Raw genomic sequence first — 24048 nt, 5'->3', positions numbered from 1 at the left:
GCCAGAAGGGATCGAGGGGGGGCCGTCTTGGGGCCTCGGATTTAGGCAAGAGGAGCCGTCGGGGATTCCCGGAATGAGGATGGGAAACAGCTAGTTAGGGGGGGTGCCGCTCTGGGGACTTCCCTTCGGGGGCATCAGGGGCTTCCTTAGTGAAGGGACTTCTTGGCACCTCGTTCTCCGGAAGGGGACACGGGACCGGTTTGGGAGGTCTGGCAGAGAGGTCAGATCCTCGATAGAATGTAGGGGGCGCCGAGGGCCACAGGCACTGGCGTCGGGACAGCTGCGACTCTTAGACACTTTCGGAGGGGCTGTCTTGGGGTCCCGGCTATCCCAAAGGGGCGCCGTCGGGGTCCCCGGGGCCGGGGGAGAAAGCCGTCTAAGGTGGGCTCTGTGGTTGGTTGCCGCGCCTCTGCCACCTGCGCTCCTCCGGTCCCCCTCCGGCGGGGACGGGGAGGGCGGGGAGGGCTGGGGAAACCCGAGCCACCGCCCCCAGCCCCGCCCCCGGCCCCGCCCCCGGCCCCGCGCCGGCCGAGCCGTCCGCGGCGGGAGCGGCGGAGGCGGCGGGAGAGCGCGCCGTGGAGCCGCTCCGAGCGCCCAGGTCCCTCGCGCCGCGGCCCAGGAGCCCCGCGCTGGGCGCCGAGGCCGCTCGTGCCGTCCGTGCGCCCCCGCGCCCCGCGCCCCCCGAGCCGCCGGCCGTCCAGGGCACCCACCCCCAGCCCCAGCCCCCGCCGGGCCGGGATGGCCGCAGCCCGCGGCTAAGCGAGCCCGGGGGGGCCCCATGGGCCGGCCCGCGCCGCACCCCGCCCGCGGCCGCCCCCTCCGGCCCGGGCCCCCCCGGGCACCGCGGGCCCAGGCGGCCCGGATGGCGGTCGCGGCGGCAGGGGCAGGGCTGGGGCCGGCGCGGCCGCCACTGACGGGTAGTCCGGCGCCCACAGCAGGTAAGCAAGGGGCAGGCGGGGCAGGTGGGGGGTAACAGGGTACGACGGGGACGACGCGCCCCATGGACGCGGCATGGAGGGTGCTGAGGACTCCGAATAGACCAAGGGATTCCCTCCTGCAGCAGAGCCAACGGGTATATGAGGGTGGGGTCAGGGGGCGACAGGTCAGCGCGTGGGGAGGGGCGGGCATGTGGAGCTAGATCCTAAGCGGCTCTCCAAGCCCGAATCCGGCAGCGGTGTCCTTGTCCGACGGGACGGGCGCAACCCTTCCTCCCAAGACCTCCAAGTGTGCATCTGAGGAAGGCACAGTACCCTCCCCAGAATCCCCTCCTCAGCCTCTAGGAGGGCGAGACCCAGCCACCCCTTTAGCCATGTGGTCTCCAAGGGGCCGCTGGGGGGCTTCCGGATCCCGCAGAGCCCGGGCCGGGGGCTGCCGTCGCGGCCCAGCTGCGCGCAGAAGTAAACATCTGTCAGTGGCGCGTTCCCCGCTCGCCGCCGCCGCCGCCGGGGACACGGTGTCCTCCGGTGAGGGCCGGGCCCTCTGGTCTCCTGGAGCAGCCCGTTCGGCCACCAGAGGGCGTGAAACCCTTTGGAGTGGGGGGGGGGTCTCTTAAGGGCAAAGCCTGGATTTGAAGTGGGGGGAGGCTGTGCCTGCCTTTCCTGCTTTTTATAAAAGGTGTCTCCTGCACGGGGATAGCCCCGAATTGTCCCAGGAGGTGGTTTGTGGATTAGGAGTCATTAGGCCCAAGGGGGCTGCAGACAGATTGGTGGGGAGGGGGGTGTGCTGGAGAAAGAAATGGCTCTCCCAGGGTGAATGCCACCACTGCCCCCTCCCCAGAACGCATCCGTCCTGCCCACAGGCCTGTGGTTACCTGCAGGGCTGGTCATTGGTTCAGATCTGGGGAGCAGGGCCAGGGGCTTAAAGCAGGGGATTGCAGGAGGCCAGACCCCTGACTTTCCTCCCTCCTGCTGTCTCCCCTGCCCTTTCCCTGTTCTCTACATCCTTGTCCCTGTTCCATGGCCCTCTTTGTCTGTCTCTGAGTGCCCCGGGCTGAGGAAGCCTGGCTGGGGTGTAATCAGCCTCAGAGGATGTCAGTGTGGGGCAGAATCCCACCCACACTGCCAGCTTCTCCCACCCCCAGCTTCTTGTCTTGGGGCCCTTTGGACACCCCTCCCTCCTCCCTTCATCCTAAGACTCCCGAGGTTCACAGCTCCGAAGCCACTCCACTCCGAGGGAGCTGCAAAAAGCTTCTTCTAGGGGTGCAGGGAAGAAAATAAAACATTCCCCTCTTCAACTGGGTACTGCGTCTGAAATTCCCCCATCAGCACTGGCCCCCTTGGGTTTCAGGCCCCAGCTTTCAGGGAGTGAACAGAGGATACAGCTTTTAAGAGTCGGGCAGAAGGGACTCAAAAATTTCGCAACTGGGCTTAACACAATCAAAAGATTGTTTTGACAAATGTGTGTCCGTGGCAACGGCGTGGTTGACTGGTATCAGAGTTGTTGGGTGCTGTCCTTCAAGGGAGCCAGATTTAGACCCAGGGACACAGGGCTGGGGAAGCTCAGTGTGGGGATGGAGAGCTCTACCTCAGGGTAGGAGGGTCAGAGAAGACTTCCTGGAGGAGGGGCCTCAGAGGTGGGGCTGTGAAGGATGAATAGGAGTTTTCTAAGTGGGAAAAAAAGCATTCCAGGAGGCGGGAATTGTGCATGCAATGATCTGGAGGCATGGAATAGTCAAGGGGCCTTGGTGAGTGTGGGAGAGACTGTTCTACAAGGTTGGCAGAGGAAGAACTGGGCTGGGGAACTCAAGGTTGTATCCCTGGAGGTAGGGGCTAATTACACAGATTGGAGAGGCGCAAGCTGTTAATGTATCTAGAGTCACTGGGCTGGGCTATCTTTGCTGGGTGGCTGTGGGTTTCCTCACTGATGCATCTCCCTGGTCCTTCAAGGTGAGGCAGAGGCTCTGGGGCCTCAAGGTGGAGGTGGTGGTTAGGGGTCGGGGTTGGAGATGACAGGAGGCTCCCAAACCAGCCTTGCACTTGCAGGGCTTATAATGGCCTTGAAGGAAGCCTGAATAGGGAGTGGATGTGAATGGAGCATGTCTGCAGGAAGGGTCTCTCAGAGATGATGATGGTGGAATGGAGGGGTCTCCCTGTCAGATCCAAATGAAATCAGGCTTCGGGCGAGCCCTGGAAGAAATCAGACAGTGAGCCCAGCTTGCAGCATGTGGCTGCCACTTCCCAAGTGGGACACTGAGGCCCAGAGAGAGGGCACTGTTTGTTCTTAAATAGTGCAGTGTGTCACGACCCAAGGCAAAATTTGAATTTGAGGAGATGGAAAAGATGATGACTGGGTGCAGTGGCTCATCCCTGTAATCCCAACACTTTGGGAGGCCAAGGCACGTGAATCCCTTGAGCCAAGGAGTTTCAGACTAACCTGGGCAACATAGCGAGACCCCATCTCTACCAAAAATACAAAAATTAGCCGGGTGTGGTGGCGTCCCCCTCTGGTCCCAGCTACTTGGGAAGCTGGAGTGGGAGGATTTCTTGAGCCCAGGAGGTCGAGGCTGCTGTGAGCTGAGATTGCACCACTGCACTCCAGCCTGGGTAACAGCCTGGGTGACTCTGTCACTCTGTCTCAAAAGAAAAAAGACAAGATGATTGAGCTGACCTGTTTCCTGGGAAACTGAGGAGTGGTTCCCAGTCTCACCCAGTGTTAGGGTTTAACCTTCATCTGGGATCTGTGCCTCAGTTTCCCTTTCCATCAGATGGCCAGCGTCTTGTGGTGTCCTGGCCGCTCCGGAGGACCCATGCCGCTCAAGCCACCTGCTGGGCCCTGTGCCAGCTGCTTAGCCGTGCCAGGCCTCATTAGGCTGATCCTGTCATCCCACCCCGGGGACCCCCCTCCTGCCAGCTCCAGATGCCTTTGAGGCCAGTCTGGCCAGCCCCAAGAGCCTGGTGTGGTCAAGGCAGCAACTATATAGCCCAACCACAGACGGCCAGGGCCAGAAACGCTGGGCCTAAGAAGCTGGCACACACACGCTCCCCAGCCTCCCTCCCCAGATGCAGGAAGAGAGAGCTCCAGGCGCCGGTGGGGGACTGCGGGACACTGACCCTGCAGGCCACAGGGCCCTCGTTACTTCCCACCTCATCTCCCTGTGCTGTCCCCTGGCTCCTGGAGCTCCAGCCACACTGGTCATCTCGAACAGGCACGGCCCTGCCTCCGAGCCTTTATTCGTGCAGCTCTCTCTGCCTGGAACACTCTTTCCAGATCTTCAGTGTTGGCTTCTTTACTGTCATCCAGGTGTCAGCTCAAATGCTTCCTCCTCTGAGAAGCCCTCCTTGACTCCCCAGTCTAGAAGCAGCCTCTAGTCACTATGGCTTCATCCTGAGTTTTTTTTTTTTTCCTGAGACAGGGTGTTGCTCTGTCGCCCAGACTAGAGTGCAGTGGCGCAATCATAGCTCATTGCAGCCTCCACCTCCTGGACTTAAGTGATCCTCTTGCGTCAGCTTCCCAAGTAGCTGGGACTACAGGTGCATGACACCATGCCCAGCTAATTAAAAATTTTTTTTGTAGAGACGGGGATCTCACTGTGTTGCCCAGGCTGGTCTAAAAATCCTGGGCTCAAGCAATCCTCCCGCCTCAGCCTCCCAAAGTCCTGGGATTCCAGGCATGAGGCACTCTGCGCCCAGCCCCATCCTGGTTTGTTGTTGTTGTTTTTTTTTTTTTTTTTTGAGACGGAGTCTCGCTCTGTCGCCCAGGCTGGAGTGCAGTGGCGCGATCTCGGCTCACTGCAAGCTCCGCCTCCTGGGTTCCCGCCATTCTCCCGCCTCAGCCTCTGACTAGCTGGGACTACAGGCGCCCGCCACCTCGCCCGGCTAGTTTTTTGTATTTTTAGTAGAGACGGGGTTTCACCGTGTTAGCCAGGATGGTCTCGATCTCCTGACCTCGTGATCCGCCCGCCTCGGCCTCCCAAAGTGCTGGGATTACAGACTTGAGCCACCGCACCCGGCCGTTGTTGTTGTTTTCATGCTCTTGACATCTAATTACCTTGTTTATTTCATGTTTATTATCTGCTTCCTTGACTGGATGGTGAGTTTTTCGGGGAGGGGCCCAGGGTAGCCTTGGTTACCACCGAGTCCCTGGTCCCCAGCCGGGCCCTGGCACACAGTAGGCGCTCAATAAGTGTTTGTCAGGTTAATTCCTGTGCTGGAGGCAGAACCCAGCCTGGCACTCAGGACTTTCTGCCATTAGGGCCTTTTACTTGCTGGGTCTGCTCTGCTCTGTGTCTTTAAGAAAATCTCGTACCTCCCTGGGTCTCAGCGCCACTGTTCTCTCCAACAGCAGGGCCTAAGCCCCTCTCTCACCTCTCCTCTTGTTAACACAGGCCAGGAGGTTCCCAGGCAGTAGTTGTAGACTCCGGGAAAGAACAAGTTTGGAGTTGGATCCAGGTTCCAATCCCAGCTCAGACACTTAATACTTTTAATTAAAAACATTTTTTTTTTCTTTTGTAAAGACAGGGTCTCGCTATGTTGCCCAGCTTGTGTTGAACTCCTGGCCTCAAGCCGTCCTCCTGCCTTGGCCTCCCAAAATGCTGTGATTATAGGCATGAGCCACCATGACCGGCCTCAGCCACTTGTTTGCTGTGTGCCCTTGAACAAGCTACTTCTCTGCACCTCAGTCTCCCCACGTGGAAAACAGGGCTAGTAATAATAGCATGTTTTTCAGGGAATGTGGGAGAATTAAATGTAGGGAAAGACAGTCGTCACAGTGTCTGCCTTTAAATAAATGGAAGAGCCAACACTGATGGGTGTTACTATTATTGGTGGTGGTGTTGTTGTCAGACAGGTCAGAAAGCACGTGGTTAAGAATATGGAGGTTATGGCCGGGCGTGGTGGCTCATGCCTGTAATCCCAGCACTTTGGGAGGCCGAGGTGGGCGGATCATGAGGTCAGGAGATCGAGACCGTCCTGGCCAACATGGTGAAACCCCATCTCTACTAAAAACAGAAAAATTAGCTGGACATGGTGGTGCGTGCCTGTAATCCCAGCTACTTGGGAGGCTGAGACAGGAGAATCGCTTGAACCTAGGAGGTGCAGGTTGCACTGAGCTGAGATCGCTCCACTGCACTCCAGCCTGGCAATAGAGCGAGACTCCATCTCAAAAAAAGAAAAATAATATCTAGGTTATTGGCGGGGCGTGATGGCTCACACCTGTAATCTCAGCACTTTGGGAGGCTGAGGCAGGAGGATCACTTGAGGTCAGGAGTTCAAGACCAGCCTGGCCAACATGTTGAAACCCCATCTCTACTAAAAGTACAAAAAAATTAGCTGGGCATGGTGGTGCACGCCTGTAGTCCCAGCTACTCGGGAGGCTGAGGCAGGAGAATCGCTTGAACCTCAGAGGTGGAGGTTGCAGTGAGCCAAGATCATGCCACTGCATTCCAAAGCGAGACTTTTGTCTTGAAAAAAAAAAAAATAGAGGTTATGCAGCCATTGATTGGATAATAAAAGAAAAAAGGATATGCAGGGAGGAGTGCTGGAAGTGAGTCTTTGAGGAATGAGTAGGAGTTTGCTGACCACCTGTGTTAAATCCCAGTTCAACCACTTAAGTTGTTTGAGCAAGTTACTTCACTTCTCTGGACTTCTGTTTTCCTGCCTACCAAACTGTGATAAAATAGTCCATACCTCGGTACAAGTTACTACATGTAAAGTGCTTCGAATGGCACTAATAGTGTTGTTCATGAATGTTAGTTTCAGTTATTATTATTATCATTATTATTATTAGAGACAAAGTCTCGCCCTGTCGCCCAGGCTGGAGTGCTTTGGAGCGATCTTGGCTCACCGCAACCTCCGTGATCAAGTGATTCTCCTGCCTCAGCTTCCCGAATAGCTGGGACTGGTGGAGTGCACCACCACACCTGGCTAGTTTTTTCTTTTTCTTTTTTTTTTTTTTTTTTTTGAGACGGAGTCTTGCTCTGTCGCCGGGGGCTGGAGTGCAGTGGCCGGATCTCAGCTCACTGCAAGCTCCGCCTCCCGGGTTCACGCCATTCTCCTGCCTCAGCCTCCCGAGTAGCTGGGACTACAGACGCCCGCCACCTCGCCCGGCTAGTTTTTTGTATTTTTTAGTAGAGACGGGGTTTCACAGTGTTCGCCAGGATGGTCTCGATCTCCTGACCTCGTGATCCGCCCGTCTCGGCCTCCCAAAGTGCTGGGATTACAGGCTTGAGCCACCGCGCCCGGCCGTTTTTTCTTTTTTTTTAAATATATTTTCAGTAGAGATGGAGTATCACCCTGTTGGCCAGGCTGGTCTCGAACTCCTGGTCTCAAATGATCCGCCCGCCTTGGCCTCCCAAAGTGCTGGGAATACAGGCATGAGCCACCACACCTGGCCCAGTTATTATTATTTTTTATTTTTTTACTTTTTGAGACAGAGTCTCGCCCTGTCGCCCAGGCTGGAGTGCAGTGGCACAGTCTCAGCCCACTGCAAGCTCCGCCTCTTGGGGTCACGCCATTCTCCTGCCTCGGCCTCCCAAGTAGCTTGGACTACAGGCGCCCATCACCACGCCAGGCTAATTTTTTTGTATTTTTAGTAGAGACGGGGTTTCACTGTGTTAGCCAGGATGGTCTTGATCTCCTGATCCACCTGCCTCAGCCTCCCAAAGTGCTGGGATTACAGACATGAGCCCCCACATCCGGCCCAGTTATTATTATTATTATTTTACCACCAGTATGATCACAAAGGAGCCACCATACTCCTCCCTAGAAACCACTATTCCTGACCATCCAGCCCTCAGCTTCACTCTGGCAAAGACAGACCCAGAGTCCCTCAAGACAAGCTCATGGGCCAGGACTTGATGTCCAGGGTAGCAGGGAGCCAGCGATAGTTCTAGCAGTTGGGCAGCACTCAGTTTCTGTGCTGGACCTCTTCCCCTGGCACCACCCGACACAAAAAGCCGCCCCCTAGGTTGGCCTCTGGCCCCCTCAGACGCAGCATCGGAACCAGCTGTGCTCACCAGATGTTCCTGGTTTGCCCCCAGATGTGTGTTGCCAGCTCTCGGCTGTCCTGGCCGCCTCATCCCCCCATGGGGTGGGCCCAGGCCCTGGGGCCCTCTGAGGGAGGGGGCACATTTTTGTGGGCTGTGGAATTTGTTTTGTGTGTTTCAGAATCACTGAGTCTTGCCTCGAGAGGCCCAGACCCCTGGCCAAGTCTTGCCCCTCATGGGGGCCTCAGTTTCCCCATCAGTGGAACCTCAGGGAACTTCCAGAGGCCATCTAGGAACAGGAGACCAGGAGGCTGCCCTAGGAACAGGCCCAGCTGTGAGCCCTCAAGCTGTCAGCACTTGGGGAAAACAGAGCACAGGCGCACAAGCACGTGTATGCTGCTGCGTTCACACACACAGGCACTTCCTCACTGGCATATGCTGGCTTCACAGCCTGGCATCCTCTGCCCATGAGCAGTGGCAAGAGCCCAAGAGCCACTTGGTCAAGCTCTTCCAGGTCCTCCCTGGCTTTCCCATAGTGCTGGGTGGCACCCTTCATGCCCTATTGAAGATGGGAGGTCAGGCATGGTGGCTCACACCTGTAATCACAGCACTTTGGGAGGCAAAGATGGGAGGACCACTTGAGGCCAGGAGTTCGAGACCAGCCTGGGCAAGATGGCGAGACTGTCTCTATTAAAAAAAAAACAGATGGGGGCTGGGCACAATGGTTCACGCCTATAATTCCAGTACTTCTGGGAGGCTGAGGCGGGCGGATCACCTGAGGTGAGGAGTTTGAGAGCAGCCTGGCCACCATGGTGAAACCCTGTCTCTACTAAAAAGTATAAAAGTTAGCTAGGCACGGTGGCACACACCTGTAATCCCAGCTACCCTCGAGGCTGAGACAGGAGAATTGCTTGAACCCGGAAGCCAGAGGTTGCAGTGAACTGAGATCACGCTACTGAACTCCAACCTGTGTGAGAGAGTGAGACTCCGTCTCAAAAGAAAAAAAAACAAAAATTAGCCAGGCGTGGTGACAGGCACCTGTAGTCCTAGCTACTTGGGAGGCTGAGGCAGGAGAATGGCTTGAACCTGGGAAGCAGAGGTTGCAGTGAACTGAGATAGCACCATTGCACTGCAGTCTGGGCAACAGAGCCAGACTCTGTCTCAAAAAAAAAAAAAAAAAAAAAAAATGGAGAAACTCAGTGACAGGAGGACCAGGAGTGAAGTGGAGAGGAAGGAGAAGTGTGTACAGGGCAGCACCCCCACAGGCAAAATTGTGCAGACTTAGGACCTGCAACAGGCTCACGCCTCTGTAAACTGAATGCTCGAAGTTAGCCCTGTGCCCTGCAAACACTTAACCCAAGATGTCACTCTAGAAACTCCCATCCAGCAAAGACAGTCATGGGCACAGACACCATGCTCACAGGGCTAGGCAAGAGGAGGGGACCCATGGCTTGGGGGTGGCCGAGATGGGTAGCAGGGAAGGGTGTCTGGTGGAGGGGCTGTAGGAGCTAGGACTTTCAGGGTAGAGTAGGAGTTTGCCAAATTAAGATAGACCCCAATTCTGGGCCTCCCCAAGATTAGAAGAGATGCCTACCTGGAGAGAGGTCCTCCCCTTCTTCCTCTCTCAGGTGCCACTCTTTGAGACTGGGAGTTCTGTAGGACAGAGGCTTTTATCCCTGGGACTGGGTGTGCCCGGCAGGTGTCCCCTGGGAAGTTCGGTGGGAAGAGGGGTGGGGGTGCCAGGGCGTTGGTTGTGCATAAAGATAATGAGCAACATTTCCTGGCATCACCAAAGAAGGTGCCAGAAACACACACCCTTGCTCCGGCTGTGTGTTGCTTGGATTGATTGGAAGGGCCTGCGTAGCTGTGTGACATTGAGTTGCTCATTGCTTCTCTCTGAGTCCCCTTCCCTTCTTTCCCCTTCCTTCCCCAGCTCTGGGGATTCTGTGGCCTCCAGCTAGAAGTGGAGGTCTGTCCTAGGTCCTTCCTGCTGCAACTTACACTGCTACGGACCGCCCCCTCCACCAAGGAAGGAAGGAGGCTTCCCTCCCACCAGGCAATGCAGGTTCTTCAGGATCTCTACGTTTTCTTCAGGACTGGGAAGGGACCTCTGGCCAGGCCCTGCACAGGCAGTGTAGACAGCACCCGAGATCCCCGTGGGGTGGACGTGGGCGGTGGTCAGGGCGGGGCCATTCCCTCCTGAGTCCCCCGGCCCCCTCTGCTTCCCCTCCTCTCGCTCTCCGCCCACTGTGTCTGTGCCCCCTGGAATGTTTGCAGCTGTGGGAGTTGGTGGCGTGTTCACCTGTGCACCCCTGCGTGTGTGTGTGGGGGGGGCCAGGAGGAGGGGTCTTGGGGACCTTGGCCAGAGCACAAATGACAATGGATGCTCTTGTACCTACAAGTGTGTGTCTCTGTGAGACCAGCATACCACGTGTGAGTGGGGAAAACCTCAGTGTGTGTAAGTGGGATCATACCTGAGTGTGAGTGTGAAAACACCCTAGTGTGAGACTGTGGGATTGTTCAAGTGTGTGAGTGTGCAAACACCAGCACGTGGATATAACATTTCAGCACAAGTGTGAAAGCACCCAAGTGTGTGAGTGTGATTTTTTTTTTTTTTTTTTTGAGACGAAGTCTTGGTCTGTCGCCCAGGCTGGAGTGCAGTGGCACGATCTTGGCTCACTGCAACCTCCACCCCTTGGGTTCAAGCAATTCTCCTGCCTCACTTACTCTCCCTAATAGCTGGGATTATAGGCGTGTACTACCATACCCGGCTACTTTTTGCAGTTTTAGTAGAGACGGGGTTTCACCATATTGACCAGGCTGGTCTCGAATTTCTGACCTCCAGATCCGCCTGCCTCAGGCTCCCAAAGTGCTGGGATTACAGGCGTGAGCTGCTGTGCCTGGCCAATGGTGTCTTTTAAAAGTTTATTATTTTCTTTTTTTTTTTTTTTTTTGAGATGGAGTCTCGCTCTGTTGTCCAGGCTGGAGTGCAGTGGCCGGATCTCAGCTCACTGCAAGCTCCGCCTCCCGGGTTCACGCCATTCTCCTGCCTCAGCCTCCCGAGTAGCTGGGACTACAGGCGCCCACCACCGTGCCCGGCTAGTTTTTTTGTATTTTTTTAGTAGAGACGGGGTTTCACCGTGTTAGCCAGGATGGTCTCGATCTCCTGACCTCGTGATCCGCCCATCTCGGCCTCCCAAAGTGCTGGGATTACAGGCTTGAGCCACCACGCCCGGCCTATTTTCTATTTTTGTAGAGACGGGGTCTTACTGTATTGTCCAGGCTGGTATCGCACTGGGCTGAGGCGAATTCCCCGCCTCAGCCTCCCAAAGTGCTGGGATTATAGGCGTGAGCCACTGAGCCTGGCTGTTTCACCAGTATTTCTGCTAACGTCCTCTCTCTGTCCCAGGGTCCACCCAAGATCCCAGATGACATTTAGCGATGCCCTTTCCTTTGGCCCCTCCAATCTGAGACTCCTTCTCCATCTGTCCTTGTCCTTCATGACCTTGACTCTTTTTGTCTTTTCTCTTCTCAACTTCTTTTATTTTTTTCTTTTTGCAATGGAGTCTCACCCTGTCGCCCAGGCTGGAGTGCGGCGGTGCAATCTCAGCTCACTGCAACCTCCGCCTCCCAGGTTCAAGTGATTCTCCTGCTTCAGCCTCCTGAGTAGCTGGGATGACAGGCATCTGCCACCACGCCCAGCTAATTTTTTTTTTTTTTTTGTATTTTTAGTAGAGATGAGGTTTCACCATGTTGGTCAGGCTGGTCTCAAACTCCTGACCTCAACTGATCTGCCTGCCTCAGCCTTCCAAAGTGCTGGGATTACAGGAGTGAGCCACCATGTCCGGGCTTGTCTTTTCTTTTCTTTTCTGAGACAGGGTCTCCCTATATTGCCCAGGTTGGTCTCAAACTCCTGGCCTCAAGCAATCCTCCTGCCTTGGCCTCCTAAAGCGCTGGGATCAAAGGCATGAGCCACCTTGCCTCGCCAGTGATAGTGTTTTGAATGAAAGTGGAAGCATCCAAGGGTGTGAGTGGGTCATGTTTGAGTGTGACTGTGAAAACGCCCTAGCGTGTGAGCGTGATGTATTCAAATGTGAGTGTGAGAACACACTAGGGCATTCATATGGCAGTGTTCTGGTGTGTGGGTGTGGTTGTGTTAGAATATGTGAGCCTGGAAACATCTGAGTGTACAGGGATCATGTTTGGGTGTAAGTATGAAAATACTGGCTTGGTACAGTGGATCACACCTGTAATCCCAGTGCTTTGGGAGGCTGAAGCGGGAGGATTGCTTGAGGCCAAGAGTTCGAGACCTGCCTGAGCAACACAGTGAAACCCCGTTTCTACAAAAGAAAAAAGAAAAAAAAAACTATATACACACACACACACACACACACAAACATAGCCAGGCATGGTGGTGCACACCCAGCTACTTGGGAGGCTGAGGCAAGAGGATCACTTGAGCCCAGGACTCAGAGGTTTCAGTGAGCCGAGGTTGCACCACTGCACTCCAGCCTGGGCAACAGAGCAAGGTTCTGTCAAAGAAAGAAAGAGAGAGAGAGGGAAGGAGGGATGGAGGGAAGGAGGGAGGGAGGCAGGGAAAGAGGGAGGAAGGGAGGGAAAGAGGAGGGAGGGAGGGAAAGACAGAGAGAGAAAAGGAAGAAAGGAAAGGAAAGAAAGAGAAAGGAAGGAAGGGAGGGAGGGAGAGAGGGAGAGAAAGAAAAAGAAAGAAAAAGAAGGAAGGAAGGGACGGAGAGAGGGAAAGAAAGAGAAAGAGGAAGGAAGGGAGGGAGAAAAAGAAAAAGAGAAAAAGAAGGAAGGAAGGAGAGGAGAGAGAGAAAGGAAGGGAGGGAGAGAGAGAGAAAGTAAAAGAAAGAAAGAAAAAGAGAAGGCAGGCAGGCAGGCAAGTGTGTGAGTGTCATCGTGGTCAAATGTGTGATTGTGTTTGACTGCGTGTGGAAAAATCCAAGTGTGTGTCTGAGTGTGAAAACACCCCGGGATGTGCGTGGAACCCTGTTTGTGTGTGGAAGTGTGAAAACAGTGAATGTGGGAGTGTTTTGTTTTGTTTCATTTCGAGACGGAGTCTCACTCTGTCATCCAGGCTGCAGTGCAGTGGTGCGATCTCAGCTCACCAAAGCCTCTGCCTCCCGGGTTCAAGCGATTCTCCTGCCTCAGCCTCCCGAGTAGCTGGGATTACAGGCGCGCACTGCCATGCTCGGCTAATTTTTTTTCTTTTTTGAGATGGAGTCTCGCTGTGTCGCCCAGGCTGGAGTGCAGTGGTGAGATCTTGGCTCACTGCAACCTCCACCTCCCAGGTTCAGGTGATTCTCCTGCCTCAGCCTTCCGAGTAGCTGAGATTACAGGACCCCCCCACCACGCCCGGCTAATTTTTGTATTTTTAGTAGAGACAGGGTTTCACCATGTTGGCCAGGCTGGTCTTGAACTCCTGACCTCAGGTGATCCACCCACCTCAGCCTCCCAAAGTGCTGGGATTACAGGTGTGAGCGACCGCACCCAGCCAAATATGGGAGCATCTGAGCATGCAAGTGTGCTCAAGTGAGAATACTTGAGCACGTGTGATCGTGTGTGCGTGGGCAGTGTGTGTGTGTGGGAGTGCATGTGCACGAGTATGAAAGAACCTCAGTGTGAGGACATGAGATGGCTTGGTGTGAATGAGATGTCTAGGTGTGAATGAGTGAGAAGACGGTGTGAATGAGTGAGATGGCTGGGTGTGAATGAGTGAGAAGACTGGGTGTGAATGAGTAAGATGGCTGGGTGTGAATGAGATGGTTGGGTGTGAATGAGTGAGAAGACTGGGTGTGAATGAGTGATGGCTGGGTGTGAATGAGTGAGAAGACTGGGTGTGAATGAGTGAGATGGCTGGGTGTGAATGAGATAGTTGGGTGTGAATGAGTGAGAAGACTAGGTGTGAATGAGTGAGAAGGCTGGGTGTGAATGAGTGTGAGTGGGCACACAAGTGTAAGCCTACAGGTGTGCTGTGTGAGACAGGGGATCTCGCTATGTTGCCCAGGCTGGTCTCAAACTCCTGGGCTCTGGCAGCTGTGGGTGCTGGCAGCGTGTTCACCTGTGTACCCCCATGTGTGTGGCCAGGATGAGGGGTCTCAGGGTGCAGATGATGACCTGGGCTAGACTGCAAATGACAGTGGGCACTCCTGTACCTACAAGTGTGTGTCTGTGCAGATGCACAGGTACAGACGCCTCCCCAGGCTAGGGCCTCCGGGACACAGGCACACACATTGTGCACACCCAGCCCCCTCCCCATGCCCTCCGCCACACCCACATCACCCCTACCTGGTCGCGTCCGTGCCAGAGACAAACCAGTTAGGTGACCCCCGAGAACAGAGAGGCCCATTGTTCATGGCTGCTAATCAGCCCTGCCTGCTGGGCCCCCTCCACCGACGGCCCACCAATTTCCTGGCCTCCACCAGAGCTCTAGGTGGGGAGAGTCTGAAGCTTCAAGGCCTCCGGGGGGTCCTGTGACTAGGCCATGCTGGGGCTAGGCCCTTGGTAGAAACAGACCACCACAGCCCAAGGCTTGTTCCAGTCCAATGGGGAAACCGAGTCACACCACTCTAAGACTTGAATGTGTGGACAAGCAGGGTAGAGGGGGTCCAGAGAGGTCCAGGGCCCGGTAGGTTTCCTGCCTGTCTTCCCCCTCCTACCACCAGCATTCAAATGCCGGCCCCATGACCTCGGACAGGTCACTTCCCAGCTCTGGGCCTGTTTCTCATTCATACAGTGGGGATAAGGGTATGACCTGCAGCCAGGCGCAGCGGCTCACGCCTGTAATCGCAGCACTTTGGGAGGCCAAGGCAGGAGGCTCGCTTGAGCCCAGGAGTTCAAGACCAGCCTGGGCAACATGATGAGACCTTGTCTCTACAAACAATTTAAAAATTGGCTGGGCGCAGTGGCTCACGCCTGTAATCCCAGCACTTGGGAGGCCAAGGCAGGAGGCTCGCTTGAGCCCAGGAGTTCAAGACCAGCTGGGCAACATGATGAGACCTCGTCTCTACAAACAATTTAAAAATTGGCTGGGCGCGGTGTCTCACGCCTGTCATCCCAGCACTTTGGGAGGCCGAGGCGGGTGGATCACCTGAGGTCAGGAGTTCGAGACCAACCTGACCAACATGGTGATGAAACCCCATCTCTACTAAAAATACAAAAAATTAGCCGGGCGTGATGGTGCATGCCTGTAATCCCAGCTACTTGGGAGGCTGAGGCAGGAGAATTGCTTGATTGAACCTGGGAGGTGGAGGTTGCAGTGAGCCAAGATTGTGTCATTGCACTCCAGCCTGGGCAACAAGAGCAAAACTCCGTCTCAAAAATAAATAAAAATAAAAAAATAAAAATAAAAATTGGCTGGGTGTGGTGGTGCATGCCTGTGGTCTCAAGTTACTTGGGAGGCTGAGACGGGAGGATCACCTGAGCTGGGTAGGTCAAGGCTGCAGTGGGCGCTGTGATTGTACCACTGCACTCTAGCCTGGGCAACAGAGCGAGATCCTGTCTCAAAAAAGAAAAAATAAATAAATAAAAGGATATTACCTTCTTCTTAGGACGCTTGTAAGGTTGGAATGACTTTATCTGTGTTAAGTTTGTAAAATGGAGTTGGACATAAAGTAGGTGATCACTAAGAATAAAGGGGATGATGGCCAGGCGTGGTGGCTTTCGCATGTAATCCCAGCACTTGGGGATGCCAAGGCGGGCAGATCACCTGAGGTCAGGCGTTCAAGACCAGCCTGGTCAACATGGCGAAACCTCATCTCCAGTAAAAATATAAAAATTGCCGGGTGCGGTGGCTCACGCCTATAATCCCAGCGCTTTTGGAGGCCGAGGCGGGTGGATCACGAGGTCAGGAGATCAAGACTATCCTGGCTAACACAGTGAAACCCCGTCTCTACTAAAAATACAAAAAATTAGCTGGGTGTGGTGGTGTGGCATGTGCCTGTAGTCCCAGCTACTCGGGAGGCTGAGGCAAGAGGATCACTCAAAAAACAAACAAACAAAAACAACAACAACAGAAACCAACACAAAAATTACTTAGGCATGGTGGCACGTTCCTGTAACCCCAGTTACTTGGGAGGCTGAGGCAGGAGAATCGCTTGAACCCAGGAGGTGGAGGTTGCAGTGAGCTGAGATTGCACCACTGCACTCCAACCTGGGCAACAGAGTGAAACTGCATCTCAAACAACAACAACAACAACAAAAGAACACACACAAAGGAATGAAGGGGATGGGTTTGACATCTGACAAAATGCTGCTGCTGCCAACTGCTTCCACAAAACCTCAAGAATGGAATGTCCTGCACGAGCTGCTCCATCCTCTTCCCAACCTCCCCTCCTCTCTCTCTTCCCCTGCTCACTCTGCTCAGACACACAAGCCTCCTCACTGTTCCTCAAACATGCCGGGTGGGCCTGCCCCAGGGCCTTTGCACAGGCAGTGCCTCTGCCTGGAACACCTGCTCCCAGATTTTCTCATGACTGACTTCTTACACTTGGGTCTTAGTGCATGCGTCACCTCCTCAGGGAGGGCCCCCCTGCCCTGCCCACTCCCAGTGAATCTAGGCCCATTCATGATAGTCACCTTGTTTATTATGCACTGACTGTATACTAAGCCCAGAGTCTTCAACTGTGGTCTCTTTTTCATCCTCCCAATAAACCCATCCATCCATCCATTCACTCAGACATGAAACTCTGGACCCTCCAGTTCAGAATCTGGGCCACCCAGTGCCTAGCTTTTTTTTTTTTTTTTTTTTTTTTGAGACGGTGTTTCACTCTGTCACCCAGGCTAGAGTGCAGTGGTGTAATCTCAGCTCACTGCAACCTCTGCCTCCTGGTTTCAAGTGATTCTCCTGCCTCAGCCTCCCAAGTAGCTGGGATTACAGGTGCACGCCACCTCACCCAGCTAATTTTTGTATTTGTAGTAGAGCTGGGGTTTCACCATATTGGCCAGGCTGGTTTTGGTCTTGAACACCTGACCTCCGGTGATCTGCCCTCCTCAGCCTCCCAAAGTGCTGGGATTACTACAGACATGAGCCACCTTACCCGGCCAGCCTAGCTTCTTTGTGTTCATTCATTCATTCATCATTCAGCAAATGTCTATGAGTGCCTATTCTGTGCCACTGAACCAGCTGGGCTGGCCCTGGGGGAGAATCAACTTCCCCTGCAAATTCACTCTCATCAGATAGATCCCCAGGCTGGTCTAGGATTTGTTTAGACGCCCTCATGTTGGGGAGCTCATTCCTTACCAATAACCACCACCACCAATACCAAAGAGTCTCAAGTACCAGCAATAGTGGCAAGGCAAGTTCTCAGGCTGACTACAGTATCTGCTCCCAAGCCCAGCCCATATGGTGTGTGCTATGTCAAAGAACCTGCGTTTGAATCCCACGTCCTTTTCTAGCCCTTGGACAAGCCCCTACCCATTTTGTGCCTCAGTTTGCCTAGCTGTAAAATGGAGATAGTAATGCCTCTCTTGTGGGCTCAGCACCGGGCCTGTTACACAGCTGGTGCTTAATAAATGTGTCCTGTTACTTAAGGTCTGGTGTGTGTAGCTCCTGTGGTCCCCATCTATGGGGGTGAGCGGGGTGGAGAAGGGGTGGTTCGAGTTTCTGCGCATCAGCACACGGGGCGCAGTCCATGCAAATGAAATGCGAATCCCACGCAAATAAATCTCCGCGCGTTGCAGGGCAGCGCATAAAGCTGGAGGTACAAGGTGCATGCACGGCAGGGGGGCACCTGGGGATCCCAGGAGCCGAGCCCAGGGCCGGGGGCGCTGACCCATATCCAACCTGGCTTTCAGCGCTCGGTGTAAATGTTTACACCTGGCCGGCCGCCAGGCTCCTTGCCACCCCACACTAGGCAGGCAGGAGGGGGAATGTAAACTCGGGCTGGGGGCCATGGGATGCTGGGGAGGAGCCCAGACAGCGTCGGGTGTGGTGGGTGTGTACATGTGAGTTATTAAACACTGACTACATGCAGTGAGGAGGATGCCACCAGGCACTCACAGCACCCAGTGCCTGAATGGGGAAAGCTCAGGGCATTCCTGGGGGCCCACTAGCCCCCCTGCACCAGCCAGAGGTTAAAGTGAATAGGGTAGGCAGTCATAGAAGGCTTCCTGGAGGAGGTGCCCTCCAAGCTGAGATTGCAAGGGGGGTGGGCGCTAGGTACAGTGGCTCATACCTGTAATCCCAGCTCTTTGGGAGGCCAAAGTGGGAGGATCGCTTGAGCCCAGGAGTTTAAGACCAGGCTGGGCAACATTGTGAGACTCCCCTCTCTATTAAACCAAAAAACAAAAATTAAAAAAAAAAAAATTAAAAATTAGCCAGGCATGGTGGCTCACGCCTGTAGTCAGTCCTAGCTATTAGGGAGGCTGAGGTGGGAGGATCGCTTGAGCCTAGGAGGTGGAGGCTGCAGTGAGCCGTGATCACACCACTGCATTACAGCCTGGGCGACAGAGCAAGACCCTGTCTAAAAAAAAAAAAAAATAGAGAGAAAAAGAAAGAGAGAGAGAGAGAAAGGAAAGAAGGAAGGGAGGGAGGGAGGGAGGGAGGGAGGAGGAAGGGAGGGAGGGAGGGAGGGAGGGAGGGAAAGAAAGAGAAAAAAGAAAGAGAGGAGGCTGGGTGCGGTAGCTCACGCCTGTAATCCCAGCACTTTGGGAGGCCAAGGTGGGCAGATTACTTGAGGTCAGGAGCTTGAGACCAGCACAGCTAACAGGGTGAAACCCGTCTCTATTAAAAATACGAAAATTAGCCAGGTGTGGTGGCAGGCGCCTGTAATCCCAGCTACTGGGGAGGCTGAGACAGGAGAATCACTTGAACCCGGGAGGTGGAGGTGGCGGTGAGCTGAGATTGCGCCACTGCACTCCAGCCTGGGCAACAGAGCGAGACTCCATCTCCAAAAGAAAAAGAGAAAAAGTTAAAAAGAAAGGGGAGTGAGAGTGGTGAGGGAGGGAAGAAGTGTTCTCCAGGGAAAGACCTGTCTGTGCAAAAGCCCGGAGCTGGGACTCAGTGTCCGGGGCAGCTCTGGCCCATTGCTAACTACTTCTGGGCATGCTTATCCATCTGGATGGGAAACAGGCTCAGAGAGGGGCAGAGTCAATGGAGGACACTAGCCTGTAGGGAACAGTGTCAGCCCCGGATTCCTGCCTCCAGACGATCCTGAACACCACCCTCCCCGCGCCCTTGTCCTACAGTGCCACCTGCCGGAAATGACCTCTCCTCCTTTCACTCTTCCCCCTGGCTCCTCAGCTGCAGTCTCTCCGGCCTCCTCGCTGTTCCTGGGATACGCCACACTCAGTCCGGCCTCAGGGCCTTTGCACTGGCTGTGTCCCCTGCCTGTGATGTCGTTCTTCTCTGCCTGGTCAACTCCTACCTTTGTTCAAGTCTGGACCCTGTCATCGGCTCCTCAGGAAGGCACTCCGGGATCCCCAGATGGGGGCCGTTCCCTGTGACTCCTGGCACGGAGCCCAACCCCTTCCTTGTTCAATGGTTCCTTGAGGGACCATTCCCATGTGATTATCGACCATTTGGCAGGCATTGTTCAAAGTCAAAGGCCCCACACTGAGTCCTGGCCCAGTGCCCTGCGCCTGTTCGTTGCTGGAGGGACAGACAGGGGGCGTGCGGCTGACCATCCCGTGCCCGCAGGCTGAGGATGCAGCGCTGGAAGGCGGCGGCCTTGGCCTCAGTGCTCTGCAGCTCCGTGCTGTCCATCTGGATGTGTCGAGAGGGCCTGCTTCTCAGCCACCGCCTCGGACCCGCGCTGGTCCCGCTGCGCCGCCTGCCTCGAACCCTGGACACCCGGATTGCCCGCCTGGCCCAGTGTAAGCTCCTCCTCTGTGTGGGGTCAGATACCACCAACGTAAGGGGTAGAATTTCAGGCAGTGAAGTGGGAGGCGGCGGGGGTCATAAGTTTTTAAAAGATAGTGCCAGCCGGCCAGGCGCGGTGGCTCACACCTGTAATCCCAGCACTTTGAGGTGGGTGGATCACCTGAGGTCAGGAGTTCGAGACCAGCCTGACCAACATGGTGAAACCCCGTCTCTACTAAAAATACAAAAATTAGCTGGGCGTGGTGGTACGTGCCTGTAATCCCAGCTACTCGGGAGGCTGAGGCAGGAGAACTGCTTGAACCCAGGAAGCAGAGGTTGCAGTGAGCCGAGATCGCGCCGATGCACTCCAGCCCGGTGACGGAGTGAGACTCCATCTCAAAAAAAAAAAAAAAAAGGATAGGGCCAGCAAGCCCTGTTGCAGGGAGGCAGGGACAGACATCCTAAAAGATTATTCAGGGCAAGGCATGGTGGCTCCTGCCTATAATCCCAGCACTTTGGGAGGCCGAGACAGGAGGATCTCTTGAGCCCAGGAGTTCATGACCAGCCCGGGCAACGTAGTGAGACCTCCATCTCTACAAAAAACTTTAGAAATTAGCCAGGTGTGGTGGCGCATGCCTGTAGTTCCAGCTACTTGGGAGGCTGGGGTGGGAGGATCACTTGAGCCCAACAGTTCAAGGCTGCAGCGAGCTATGACTGCACCACTACACTCCAGCCTGAGCAACAGAGCACGACTCTGTCTCAAAACATTATAATAATAAATACATTTTCTAAAAAAAGATGGGGTGGAGGGAGGTTGCAAATTCCCCCAATGGCCTGGTGGAGCTAGGGTGACTTCTGGGAACTGGGGTCTTTCGGCTTAGCTGTCACAAGGAATTAGGCTCTGCCCTGAGGTCTTGTGGGGGCCAGATGGAGATTAGACCTGGGCATTCGCCCGGTTGGCCCTGCGGTGCAGCGGTCGGGGGGGCGCGGTGGGAGGAGAGAGAGGCTGGATCTGAGGTCCCAGTGATCTGCCCCAGGGGACAGGGACCAAGGGGAGGTGGGAGATGGAGCGGGAGTAAAAACCAGAAGAGAGACCCAGAGATTTGGAGGGGTGAGGGGGGTTGGAGAGAGAGAGAGAGAGAGAGAGGAGAGACAGGACTGGGGGCACAGACACGGGCAAAAGCACTGCTATAGGGACAAAAAAGTGCCCACCCTGAGGGCAAGACCCTCGCCCAACTCCCCATCAATCCCTAATGCCTGCCCCACCACAAGTGCTGTGGGGTGAGGGTGGTGCCTGGGCCCTGACCCCTGTGCCCACGCACATGTCCATGCGTGCGCCTGTGTGGGCATCTGAGACATAGACGCCGGCAGGGTGCGTGTGCAGTGCCTTTGGGTGTGGGCCATGAGTACGCCCCGTGCACGTCTGCACCCGCCCCTGCCAGCCCACACAATCCTCTTTTCTTGTCCTTACAATGCACAAGGGTGGCCTCCGGCACGAGCTCCACTTCTGTCCTCCCACCACTTCCCTCTGCAAGTGGCACGAAGTCCTTCCTAGGACATCGGGACAGAGACCTGGGTGGGGCCCCAAAAGCCAGTGCTCCAGGACTTGAGGGGGACAAAGCAGGAATGGAGGAATTTCAGGCACTGGAGAGGGTCAGGGCCCATGGACGGGCGCCTGCCTGCCCTACAGCAAAAAAGGAGCAGCCACTGAGTCCCCAAGTCCCCATGTTCTAGGCTCCATGGTGGAATTTCAGGCTGGGGACTTTGTGTTCTAGCCCCCTGTGCAAGCAGCCAGCCCCGTTGCAGAGAGGCAGGGACAGGCATCTTAAAAGATTATTCACTGTGGCCGGGCGCGGTGGCTCACACCTATAATCCCAGTACTTTGGGAGGCCGAGGTGGGCGGATCACGAGGTCAGGAGATCAAGACCATTCTGGCTAACACTGTGAAACCCCGTCTCTACTAAAACTACAAAAATATTAGCCGGGCGTGGTAGCGGGCGCCTGTAGTCCCAGCCATTTGGGAGGCTGAGGCAGGAGAATGGCGTGAACCCGGGAGGCGGAGCTTGCAGTGAGCCGAGATTGCGCCACTGCACTCCAGCCTAGGCGACAGAGCGAGACTCTGTGTCAAAAAAAAAAAAAGATTATTCATTGTTTATATGGAATTCAGATTTAGCCGGGCATCTGTATTGTATCTGGCAAGCCCACAAATGTCTGCTTCGATGCACCACTCTAGGGTTGCGCGTGCCCCTAACTAACCCCCCACCACAGTCCCGGCCACTCCAGTCCTGCTCCATGGCTTAAAGAACACGGACTAGGTTGCTCAGTCATCGGCCACCTCCCGCACTGACTTCCCACCCTCTCAGCCCCAGCCAAGACAGAGATCATGCAAGCTTCAGGGAATAGACAGGGCAACTGAGGCCTGAGGTTGCCAGTGGCGAAAGTGGCAGAGTCAGGCTCTGAGGCTGGGTTTGTCTTGTTTCTGAGACCCCCTGTGGGAACAGACATCTCCTCCCCCACCAAACCCCAGGAGACAGCCCCTCCCTCCCCAGGGCCACCCAGAGGCTCATTCTTTTGACAGCCAGGTGCACCAGCCCTGGGGGCAGGTGGGGACTACACTCAAGATTTCCTCTCCCAACCACAAGCGTGACTGCCACCTGCTATGGGGCTGGGAGTCCCCTGCCTTCTGGTCCACCAGTAGCGCTGCCTGTCATTCCAGCGTCTGCACTTCTCTCCTGGGGCTTCGGAGTTTGGGGGTGGAGCCAGCGCTTGGGTAATAAATTTAGGCTGCCAGGCCCTGGGAATCGGTGACTTGGGCACCTCCTGGCGAGTGTGGGAGAAGGCGGCTGGACCTGGGCCAAACTTGGGTGAACGATGAAGGCAGTTAGAATGTCCTTTAAGCCCGTCTCTCTTGGCCACCTGGTAATGATGTGACCTTGGGATGGTCCATTTTGTCACCTGTCACATGGGGGTGGCCCTGACAGTAGCTGCTGCCACTCCATGGAGTGGGGGCCCCACACAGGCCTCGAACGCAGTAGGCTGCAGTACCTGCTGCTCCTCTGCATTCTGAGAAACCCACCCTGATTCGTTTCTTGGATATGGAAACTGAGGCTCCACTGCACACTGGGGCAGCGGGGATGGAGGGAGTCTGAAAAACCCAGGAACTCAGGGCAAACGTCAGGGCCTGAAGAAGGGGCTCTAGAGATAGAGACCTATGACAGCCTCACTAAAGAGGGATGGGGCATGGGAAGCAGCCCCCCCCCTGCTGCCCAGAGAGGGTGCACCAATGTCCTGGGGCAGCCCAGCATAGGGGTGGTGTCCATGTAGATTTGCGATGGAGGATGAGGAGAGTGGAGCAGCAATGGGGTGAGAGAGGGGCCCAGAGGAGGTCAGTTAGAGACCCCGGTCAGCTTAGCTCAAGGTGAGACGGGCTGGAAAGTGGCCCAGAAAGGATGAACCAGGTTCTGGGCAGCCAATATAGGCTCAGGGTTCAGAAAGGGGTGCTGGACCAGCGTAGGGGTGTATGTACGTGCCCTCCAGTGCCGCCCAGAGAGGCTGCATGAGCAGCTCAGCGAGAGGGTGTGAAAATTTGGGATCTGGGAGTGAGATGAGAAGCCGTCCAGGCCTGTCGTCCCAGCAAGGGTCTTCGTTTGCAGGGGTACAGCGAGGGTAGGGGGCTCCCTCCCATCCCCTGCACCCACTGACCCGCCTCCTTTCTCTTCCTCCCCTCGCAGACCGTGCACTGCTGCAGGGCGCCCCGGATGCGGTGGAGCTGCGCGAGCTGACGCCCTGGGCTGGGCGACCCCCAGGTCCGCGCCGTCGGGCGGGGCCCCGGCGGCGGCGCGCGCGTGCGCGGTCTGGGGCGCGGCCGTGCGGGCTGCGCGAGCTGGAGGTGCGCGTGAGCGAGCTGGGCCTGGGCTACGCATCCGACGAGACGGTGCTGTTCCGTTACTGCGCAGGCGCTTGCGAGGCCGCCGCGCGCGTATACGACCTCGGGCTGCGACGCCTGCGCCAGCGGCGGCGCCTGCGGCGGGAGCGGGTGCGCGCGCAGCCCTGCTGCCGCCCGACGGCCTACGAGGACGAGGTGTCCTTCTTGGACGCGCACAGCCGCTACCACACGGTGCACGAGCTGTCGGCGCGCGAGTGCGCCTGCGTGTGACCCTACCTCACTCGGCCGGCGCGGCGGCCTTTCTCCCCGCCCCGACGGCTCCACCGGCCGGCCCCGCGACAGACTGCGCGTGCGTAGAGCACGCCGGCGCGGCCCCGGGACTCTCGCGATAACTGTACTGAGATAAAGTGTGGGAACTCC

At 55.8% G+C, this 24048-nt stretch overlaps 1 protein-coding gene across 1 annotated transcript; it reads left to right on the top strand.

Annotated features, from left to right (window-relative positions):
* Positions 1-800: 800 nt before the first annotated feature.
* Positions 801-24048, top strand: NRTN (neurturin). Its single transcript, XM_033197384.1, has 3 exons — positions 801-938; positions 19185-19756; positions 23474-24048. The coding sequence occupies exons 2-3, from the start codon at positions 19588-19590 to the stop codon at positions 23896-23898; spliced, it is 594 nt and encodes a 197-aa protein (XP_033053275.1). The 5' UTR covers positions 801-938; positions 19185-19587; the 3' UTR covers positions 23899-24048.

The sequence above is a fragment of the Trachypithecus francoisi genome, unplaced genomic scaffold, assembly GCF_009764315.1.
Source record: "Trachypithecus francoisi isolate TF-2019V2 unplaced genomic scaffold, Tfra_2.0 Lachesis_group5, whole genome shotgun sequence".
NCBI lineage: Eukaryota > Metazoa > Chordata > Mammalia > Primates > Cercopithecidae > Trachypithecus > Trachypithecus francoisi.
Note: the sequence above shows the minus strand (reverse complement) of the source record. Positions and strands in the feature narration are given on the sequence as shown.